The 9,241-nt window shown below is 44.2% G+C and overlaps 2 protein-coding genes across 2 annotated transcripts; one reads left to right on the top strand and one right to left on the bottom strand.

The window, feature by feature from the left end:
- Nucleotides 1–329: 329 nt before the first annotated feature.
- On the bottom strand, nt 330–5,609 carry LOC115054641 (von Willebrand factor A domain-containing protein 7-like). Its single transcript, XM_029519941.1, has 15 exons — nt 5,268–5,609; nt 4,897–5,169; nt 4,657–4,750; nt 4,310–4,441; nt 3,909–4,095; nt 3,634–3,803; nt 3,363–3,475; nt 3,172–3,288; nt 2,780–2,980; nt 2,569–2,701; nt 2,331–2,480; nt 1,966–2,058; nt 1,612–1,874; nt 1,230–1,523; nt 330–1,142 (listed from the first exon to the last, which is right to left on the bottom strand). The coding sequence occupies exons 1-15, from the start codon at nt 5,490–5,492 to the stop codon at nt 735–737; spliced, it is 2,853 nt and encodes a 950-aa protein (XP_029375801.1). The 5' UTR covers nt 5,493–5,609; the 3' UTR covers nt 330–734.
- A 1,372-nt stretch (nt 5,610–6,981) lies between these two features.
- LOC115054496 (protein ABHD15) lies at nt 6,982–9,084 on the top strand. Its single transcript, XM_029519746.1, has 4 exons — nt 6,982–7,590; nt 7,962–8,191; nt 8,295–8,393; nt 8,439–9,084. The coding sequence occupies exons 1-4, from the start codon at nt 6,982–6,984 to the stop codon at nt 9,022–9,024; spliced, it is 1,524 nt and encodes a 507-aa protein (XP_029375606.1). The 3' UTR covers nt 9,025–9,084.
- The last annotated feature ends 157 nt before the right edge of the window (nt 9,085–9,241 follow it).

Genomic DNA, 9,241 nt, shown 5'->3' with positions numbered 1-9,241 from the left:
CTGCGTGTGAAAACATCCCACTGTCCTGTGTCCTCGGATTTTAGACAATGTTCAACAAAGATTATTTAAGAATATTTGTGAGTCAGCGACGATGTCTCTGCCTCGCCACAAGATAGAGCTGTGGTGATTCTGCTGCTCTCCTGTGGAATGACTGAACAGCTCATTGTTTACTGCTCAACCAGACCATCTTTAATTTGCATCTGTAAGATTGAAGGTGGTGACACAGCTGTTTGTGGCAAATGCAGACAGGTTCATTGAACAATTTCATTGTGCTGCTTAACTTATTTTAATGTAACCCCTCAACCATCAAATCTGTAAAATGACCACAGTAGTCAGAACTTTTTTTTTTTTGCCTTATTTTTTCAGCGTTTCAGTTTAATTTGTATATTCTTCTTATAATTGATTTTTTTTTATTATATTACAAAGAAATATAACTGAGATGTAGATAGATAAAATCAAGACCACTTCATGGCTTTATGTCATAGCCATTATCATATGATAATATGAATGAATGAGCTTTGAATAAAGTACCAAAAGTGAATTCACAAAACTTTGCTTTTCATCATTTAACAAACAACCCCATTAAGCTTTGAAGGTGAGCTTTCAAAGAGCACAGAGGATAACATAATTGTTATTTTGCATTGATAGAAGCTTTAAAAGTAAATTTTACACCATTATCACCAGTACACCCCGACACCCCGGCTGGGAAATAAAATGTCAAGCATTGTAAAGTTTCAGTTGATCCCCATTTCAGATGGCAAACTGAGTGCTAACACTGCAAAGCTGAGGCAAAGAAGAAAAGACTGAACAAGTTTGGTTGACAAAGACTCAACAGTTGTGGGGGCAATCACCTGGACAGTGTAGAAACAGAAGCCCACGTTACCCACATGATCAATGACCACCAGCTCCACGGCAGGTGAACAGCAAGACGCGTTGTAGGACACCAGCGTCATGTTTTCATTGCCAGCAGCCACACTGATGTTCATGGTCCCATCACCCTGTCTGAGCTCGATGCGGTCGATGCCTGTTCCGTTAGTCCCATCAGTCACCTGAACAGAGAGCTCCCACATGGACAAAGAGCAGTTGCCGGTGCAGTTGGACAGGCTGATCAGCTCACACACTGGTGGAGTGAAATCGGTCACCTATGTGGAGAAGAGAAGGATAATGAGACTATGATGAAGGAGGTTAATGAACTTGCTTTTGATTTTGTTCTCAGAGAGAAGAGTTACCTCGTGAAGGACAGTGAAAGACAGGACGGCATAGTTGGTGTCTGCGCCTCCTGGAGCATTCGCCTCAATGGTCAAGGTGACATCGGTGCCGGATGGCGTGTCAGAAGGTGATGTGATGTTCACTGTACCGTTAGCACTGCCTCCATCTTCCAGGACTAATGAGGACGGGAAGGTTAAATCAAAATCTCTGTCATTGGTTGCTCTCATTCTGAAAACTCCACCAGCTCCCTCAGTGGCGACCGAGAAGGGAATAGAAAGGGGCATTCCTGGAGCCAACACCGTGTTTGTATTGTCCTAAAAAACAACAGACAACAGTCAGGTTCAGGTTTAAACTTAAAAACGTCAGACCACAATAAAAGTCAGAGAGGTGTATTTTACTGACAGCAGTAACAGTCAGGGAGGACGCTCTGATACTGGTGGATGACTGTCTTTGGAAGGACACTGATGAGGTCCCATTTTGTCCCATTATGAGCACCGCAAACTCAGCTGACGGGATCTTATCAAACTGAACCAGGAAGCTTCGTTCACTCAGAGACGTCACAATACCATGAACCCTCCCTAAACCCGATGATTCCACTAAGCTGACTTCTGTCAGTTTGGCTGAGTCACTCCCAGTCAGCATCACCCTCAGGGTGCCATTGACACCTGCAGGAAAAAGACAAAATCGATTCAAGCATGTCTAACTTAGTAACCAAGGAAATTATTTTGGCATGTCGGAAAATTCAGCGTCCTTTACCAGCTTTGGGACGATTTTCTAAGACAGTAAAACCTCCAAATGGGCCCTGCGAAACCTCCATAAAGTCAAAGAGGAAGTCGATGGAAGTCTCCCCTGAAAAGGAAGGTTTGATTTAGTTCACATAAACGTACTGTGCTTCTTAATGATTAGTTATTTCATCTTTCTTTCCAAACTCTGATGAATGAACAAAATTTCAAGGCAATTCTGTTGTTAGTAAACTTGTGACTGAGCTGCAGGTTCACAGCGGTAGACACAGCACCAGCAGACCGTTTGGACGGTGGCTCAGTGGTTCACGTGGCAGCTTTCAACCCAGACCGACGAACAGGCTCGTGTGTGGAAACAACACAATGGAGCAGAGGCCTCACCTACAACCTTCAGCGTGTAGGACTGTGCTGACACCATTCTGATTTCCCACAGTCCCACTTCTTCTTTCAGCTTCAGAGCGTGGAGGTTTCCTACAGACTGGGATGAAATGATCAACGGTCCCGTCATGTCGGTGCTGTTCTGAGTCACACCTGAAACACACAGGAAACCAAACGCTCTGACAACGCACCCCAAAATAAGTCGCCTCCACAGCTTTAACCTCTGACAGGGAATCGTCACCTTCGGGGCTGATGAGAGTGAAGTCAACACGGTGCCCGGTGATGTAAATTGTGAGGTTTCTTACTGACTCATCAACTGTGAAAGTGACATTTTCGGCCTTCCCTCGGCTCCTGGCTGCTTGCACGATAGTTGCCTATGAGATCATATGAAACTGCTGACACAACGGAATCGAAGTCAGTGGTGACGGCAGTGCGGGTGTGATGGTTAATACCTGGAAGGAGGTGGAGGACTCTGTTATGATGGTGGTGGCCTCGAGCAGGTTACTTTTTGAGACTTCGATGTACTGACCCCCTGATGCCTGAGCCAGCTCCCTGTAGAGCTGGGCGCCCGATCGCGACATCCGACCATTTTGCTGCTGATGGTCAGTATCGCTCTGACTTCGTGACAGAATGTTAGTTATCATGAACCTCACCTGAGAAGACAGGTGATGATTTTCAGACATGCTTTGAATCCACCAAAAAGCATTTGTAAGATTTAGGATATCCTTATTTTTCTTTCTTTTCTTTTTTTTTTTTTAAATTGGTGAAAGAACATCAACCTCATGACTATGCTGTCATTTTTACACCAACATTGTGTGTTTTACCTTGACACTGAACGTCTCACCTCTGATTGGGTTCGCTCTATGAGAGCAAGCACTGTGCCCCTCAGGTGTGTGTCTTTAGCAGGTGCATCAGTGAACACGAAGATCTCCGAATTTGGGGGCGCACTAGTTAAAGCCAACTGTGTAAAGAAGACTGAATCAGTCAAAACTTCTCTCATACAACTGAGACAGAGTCAGAAGTAATATCAGGCACCTGCAGTCCTGTGAGACTCAGTTCTGGAAAATCTCCTCCGCCACTTGCTTTCAGTGAGTTGATAGCACGCTTGAAATATTTTGGGTCTGTGGTCTTTGTCAGTGGCCCAAAACCTGGGATTGAGTTAGAGACAGGTTTCAGCTGATATTATTCAGTCTTGACAACAAGACAAAGCCTGAACTCCGCAGCACGGAGATCCCTTCACTTCCTGTCAGAAGGAAAACAAACTACACAGGAATGTAAACTCTGATCTGAGACAATGAGGTCTTACTTGGATCGCCGAAAGGTACAAGTATGTAAAGTGAAGGTTCGTCCACTGTTCCAACTCTTTTGTCGATTATAGAGGCGGTGACCTTCTTCACTGCTGCAATGTCGTCACCCATACTCCCCGTGGTGTCAACCACAAAACAGAGAGGTTTGCCTTTGGCGATTCCCATCATCCTGAAGAATGACGAGAGAAGACAGAGGCAGAGTTAAATGAAAATAAAAGCTCACGAGGAATAAATGAGGTAGGTGTGGCATAAGCACGTAGAAAAGCTCTCATACTGGAGGAATTTTCTGTCACCAGCAGCCCCTCGAACGTCCTCCAGGAGCTGACTGGTTGCAGCTATCGCCACATTTGATGCATTGAAGTGGAGATGTCCGTGACTGGAATCAAGCTCATCTTTGTTGATCCCACCTTCAGGCTCAACCCCGCTGGTAAAATCAATAAAACCTCCATGGCTGCATTTTCCTGTTAGAAATAAGAACCAAATGCTATGTTCAGAATGACACACCCGTTTTTTTAAGTGTGGCATAGCGTGGCACTACAGCTGTTTTAAACTTGACTTTTTTTATAATGACACTTTGAACTTGATGGAGAGTATTATCATTTCTTGTATTTTCCTTGAGAATATGCCAAAATTCAGCGATAAAACAGTCATTCTAATTCATTTGAGGAAACTTACCTTTAGGTTTGCTGGCGAAAGGCACAAAACTAAAATATCCTGTGGTAAGTATGTTTTCCCGTAGAACATCCTCCAAAATGTTGTCCTTGCAGATGTCGGTAAAACAGTTGCGACAAGTCGCTCTGGTTTTAGCTGCAGATTAGATCAGATTCATTCTAACTACTGTTGGACACAGAAACAAGGACAATGTGCATCTGAAGAGATTTTAGGACATATGTTTTAAAGATAAGGATGGTTTATGCATTTAATATTTTTTTTCCTGCTGCGTTCACCAGATTCTGCAGTATAATGAAATTCTCCTCTCTGTTGCTTTCACACACTGATCATACAACATATGACACATTTACCTGCTAGGTTGCCAATTCTGGTGCCCGATCTGATCAGGTTGGGGTTCGGCTTCTTGTTTCCCAACTCCACCCAATTACTGTGACTGTAGAAATCCTGCAGATTTAAAAAAAAACAACAACAAAAAAAAAAACAAAACAGAAAGGAATATTATCAAATTCATTTTTCAATTCAAATTGTATAAAAAATTCTTGACACAAAATCTAATTTTTAAGTAAAATAAGGTAAATAAAACCACCTACCTGTAGGGAGTGTAATATTTTCCCAAGGTTTTTCCTTGCTGCCTTGAAGTTATTTTCCCTGTTGCTCGCCTTCACAGCGGACAGTCCTTCCGTGACGATTTTCCTCCCCTCAAGGATCAGTTCATTGTCAAAGTGATGGCGGGCACTGTAGAAACGATAATGGTCTACTTCCACATTTTCATCTTGAATGTAGCTAATGGCTTTGCTGAAAGTTTTCAACGATTTCGATGCTCCACATGCAGCAGCTACTGACTCAGCATTAAAGGGCTTTGGCTACACAGAGACACACACACACACACACACATGGTTTGGTCACAGCTTGAAATGACATCTATTACTTGATGATGAATCAGTTTAGATTCAACTCTTACAGGATAAAGGAAATAGCGGTCTTCAGCCAGGGCCACAGCACGGCACACCTCCACAACCGTGTTTAAAATGCCTCTCTCTGTGATCTCCTGATGGTTCAGAGACTTCCCGTTGCCTAGTCCAAATCCATGAGCTCCGGTCTGCAGCAGCAGGACACACAATGCAGCGAGCAGCTTCATAACTGCACAATTTGTTGTGAAAAAGATGCAACCACAGTGGATTGTCATAGGTGGCCTAAAGTGAAGCAAACACCATCGTTGAATCCAAATCCATAAAGCCAGGGCAACCAGCCAGCTATGAACATAAGTGCATGAAAGTGACAAAGGTCAGTTTCAATGAGGCTCATAAAACTGTCACACAAAAGTGACTCGAGGCAGTTTTTCTGCTGATGGTAAAACAAGGATGTATTGTTTTGATTTGGTCGCCATTTTTCTTAGAACTGGTTATTCAGGTGACTCAGAATCTGGATCCTGAAGGACATATGGGTTATGGCCTTAGACTTAAAGCAACACGTGATTAACGAGAAGTATTCCACAGGAGCTGAACTAGAGTGCCGTCAACAGGTTTAGTGAATGAAATCAGTGTGTATCACCAAATGTCAAAGTCCAGGTCAAACTGAAGGCAGCTTCAAAGGAAGATGCTGTCTGGACAGTGTCCTGTAATCCACACTGCAGCGTTCAAGGTCACCGTGACTCAAACCTGAGGTTCATTCCTGCTTGGATACATAAAACACAAAAAGTGTGTACTGGACCAGTTGATTTGTCCTGCTCCTAAAGATGTTAACTTGTTTTGTGCAAGAATTACTTTTTTTTTTTTTTTTTTGTAAGCGCAAGAGACAGACCTTCAAACTAAGCAGATGCACTGATAACTGATAATAAATCTCAGTGCTTTTTCACACTGTCATCATATTTACTTTTAATACTTCTGACCTCTGCCCGACCTCAATGACTGTGCAGGGGTGTATTGCATTAATAAGTACATTACCATCATAACTTACTGATTACTTAGCAGATTAATTATATATATATATCTTAGGGGTCACTATTATAGTTTTAGGCACAAACAGATTTAGACTTAAATCAGCTGTCACCAATTTTTACCTGCTGCAACACCAAGTTGCTCCATAGCAGTTTTTGTATTTAATTTAATTAATTGTGTAATTAATTGTGTAATTGTGATTGTTTAATTGTGTAATTTAATTACACAATTAAACAATCACAAAAACTATAATAGTAAATATATTTAGTAAGTATTGTTATCCATTTATATTATTATTTATATTACAATTTTTAATTTTTGTACATTTTCAGCTGAGGTCTTATAAAGTACTTCTTCATTTATAACCGTGTCTCTCCGGGGTGTAGTCATTATTCAGCTGAGTCAGTCATTCGTGCTGACAGAACATACATACATTTGAAGAAACTCTAAAGTCCTGTTCTGTCTTCATTATTATGGGATATTGAGTGTCGATTGAGAGGTCTGACCACTTCGAGTGCACACTTTGCTGTCTGTTTGCTGTTATTATCAGTGCTTGCAGTCAATGATTCATGGAGGGAGGAGAAAGACCATCAGTCATCTGAGCAGACTACACCTTCACACTAATGCATGAAAGCACAAGGCAGGAGTTTGTCAAATATGGAGTTCAAAGGTCAGTGTGGATGTGGAGCATCCCAGAGAAAACATTGGCTTTTGCACTAAAGTCTCCTGCGTTCCACTATGGCATTATTAGCATGGAGCAGTTTGTTCTGTTTGCTCCCATCCCTGTTCGTCTTCCTGCTGTGCCTGGTTCTGCGCTGGTCCAGATCACGCTGCTGGATCAGGCTGGCCGTCAGGGCTGCAGAAGCCAGGTTCATCTGCAAGCCCACAGCGCTGGCCAACTATCTGCTCCAGCACTGTGGCTCTCTGGCAAAGCCCAGACTCGCTCGGTGGCCCAGGGGAGACCCCCATGTGCAGACTCTGTGCAGCCTGCTGTGGGGACAATATGGAGACACGATACAGTTCTCCAGGGATAATCTGCTACTGAGAGACGAGGGGATAGTGGCTCTGGACTGGGCTGTGGGGACGGGACTGGATGAGGCCGTGAGAAGGAAGAGGCGGGATGATCAGTCAGGAGGAAAGGCACTGGGCTGCTTCACATCAACACCACCCATCCTCCTCCTCATCCCTCAATGCTGGGGAGGGATGACCGCCCACTTAAAGGCCCTGTGCCACCGGGCCATGTGTGACGGTTTTTATGTGGTGGTGTTTCACCCTCGAGGGACAGCAGGATGTCCGCTGACCACAACAAGACTAACCGAGTTTGGAGACCCAGCCGATCTCGAGCAGGTAAAGACAGAAAACTGTTTTATCAGGTAATAATAAGAGAGTGTTTCTATTGCAGTAATTTATTGTAATAATGTAATTATTATTTATAACTGTCCAACACTGAAGAGGCCTCCTCCATTTTTCAGATGTGAGGGTCTGTTCGAATGGGACTACTGCTATCAGTATGTGCTGGCTGAAACTGGCAAGAACTCAGATGCCATTTTATATTCTTGCTTGACTTTTTTTGCTGATTTAAATAAATAATCTTATCATTCATTTGTAAAGAATCATAAAGTGCCGGAAAAACAGGAAACCCCAAATTCTTTGGGGACCGAAGTCTGGGACAAATATAAATAATTGACCTGAGACTGTCTGTACCTTTTGTCTCCCAGGCAGTGGCGTATATCCACAGCCGCCATCCGTCCTCTGCGCTGGTTGCAGTGAGTGAAGGTTCAGGCTCGGGAATCCTTCTCTCCTACTTGGGGGAACATGGATCAAGTACATACCTGACAGCAGCTGCAGCAATCTCACCTGTGCTTCAGGGCCAGCAGTGGTTCGAAGCAGCCATGTCTCCCATTTATCGCTGGTGGGCGCTATTTCACCGGAAACTGCAGCTCAGAAGGTGAGAAATGAAAGTCAGATCTAAAATGTTTTCATACATGAACAGCACTGATATGAATACAAAATCAATACAAGCATTACGTCTTGTTCCCACTTGGTGTAAGGTACGCAAAGTCCTTAAGAGCAGTCCTGGATGTGGACCAGGCCCTCAGCTCTTCCTCTCTCAGAGACTTTGAGGAAGCTCTTTTCTGCTCCTCAGCCCGGTTTCAGCAGGGCGCCTGCAGTCATCCGCTGAAGCCTGGTCTGAGCTCTGGACCTCATTCCCAGCAGGGCTTGGCGCCTTCAGTGGCCTGGGCCCTAAGTGAGAGGGCTGCACCAGCCAAGGACTGGGACAGTTACTGGGAGAGGAATGAACCCCTGAGGGATGCCGATGAGGTGGCTCTGCCAGTGCTCTGCATCTGCAGCCGAGATGACCCTCTCCTCCAGCCATCCTCTGGTCTGCCCACTTCTCTTTTCCAAAGCAATCCTTACTTCTTCCTGGTGTTGACGGACAAAGGAGGGCACTGCGGATTCACTCTGGAAGGCCGGGAACAGATGGAGGGAGAGGGGACTGAGGAGGAGGAGGAGGAAGAGGAGGAACGTTGCTGGAGTCACATCGTGGTTCTGGAGTACTTCAGAGTGGTGGCTGATTTCTTGAAAGTGGACGGGGGGAGCTGGAGTGGTTCAGCAGGAGAATATAATCAGACTGGACTGAGGAACAGGACCAGCAACATGGCCCCTCTTCGCAGGAAACGAGCCACCACGATGAAAAGACTGAGACAGCAGATCCCTGAAAAGAGAAGCTTGAATGAAGAGGAAGAGAACTTCATCTGGAAGAGGTCCTACACCCGCTGAGGCTCAGCTCTGCAGAAAAAACTTCATCAACTTTGGGTAATATTTTGGGTTTTTGGGCTCGTTAAGATCTGGCAAAGAGGAATAATAGAATTGGGATGACTTTTGAAGACATTTGAGTTCATTGACTCAAATTTTGTAAAGTTGAATCAAGACACAACATAACATTTAGTAAAGACAAAGAACAGCCTGAGTCTGTTTTCTGTGTTACTGTTTACTC

The sequence above is a fragment of the Echeneis naucrates genome, chromosome 14 (assembly GCF_900963305.1).
Source record: "Echeneis naucrates chromosome 14, fEcheNa1.1, whole genome shotgun sequence".
In the NCBI taxonomy this organism is placed as follows: Eukaryota; Metazoa; Chordata; class Actinopteri; order Carangiformes; family Echeneidae; genus Echeneis; species Echeneis naucrates.
The sequence above is the reverse complement of the archived record's forward strand: the minus strand, read 5'-3'. Positions and strand labels throughout refer to the sequence as shown.

What these genes read in the sequence shown, in the direction of transcription:
- LOC115054641 (XM_029519941.1), bottom strand. Translation starts at nt 5,492, where the DNA reads ATGACAATCCACTGTGGTTGCATCTTTTTCACAACAAATTGTGCAGTT. An exon ending in AAATATTACACTCCCTACAG is followed by an intron (nt 4,751 to 4,896) that starts GTAGGTGGTTTT and finishes TTAAATCTGCAG; the next exon opens with GATTTCTACAGTCACAGTAA. An exon ending in AGTCCTCCACCTCCTTCCAG is followed by an intron (nt 2,702 to 2,779) that starts GTATTAACCATC and finishes ATGATCTCATAG; the next exon opens with GCAACTATCGTGCAAGCAGC.
- LOC115054496 (XM_029519746.1), top strand. Translation starts at nt 6,982, where the DNA reads ATGGCATTATTAGCATGGAGCAGTTTGTTCTGTTTGCTCCCATCCCTG. An exon ending in CGGAAACTGCAGCTCAGAAG is followed by an intron (nt 8,192 to 8,294) that starts GTGAGAAATGAA and finishes ACTTGGTGTAAG; the next exon opens with GTACGCAAAGTCCTTAAGAG. An exon ending in CTTTTCTGCTCCTCAGCCCG is followed by an intron (nt 8,394 to 8,438) that starts GTTTCAGCAGGG and finishes GCCTGGTCTGAG; the next exon opens with CTCTGGACCTCATTCCCAGC.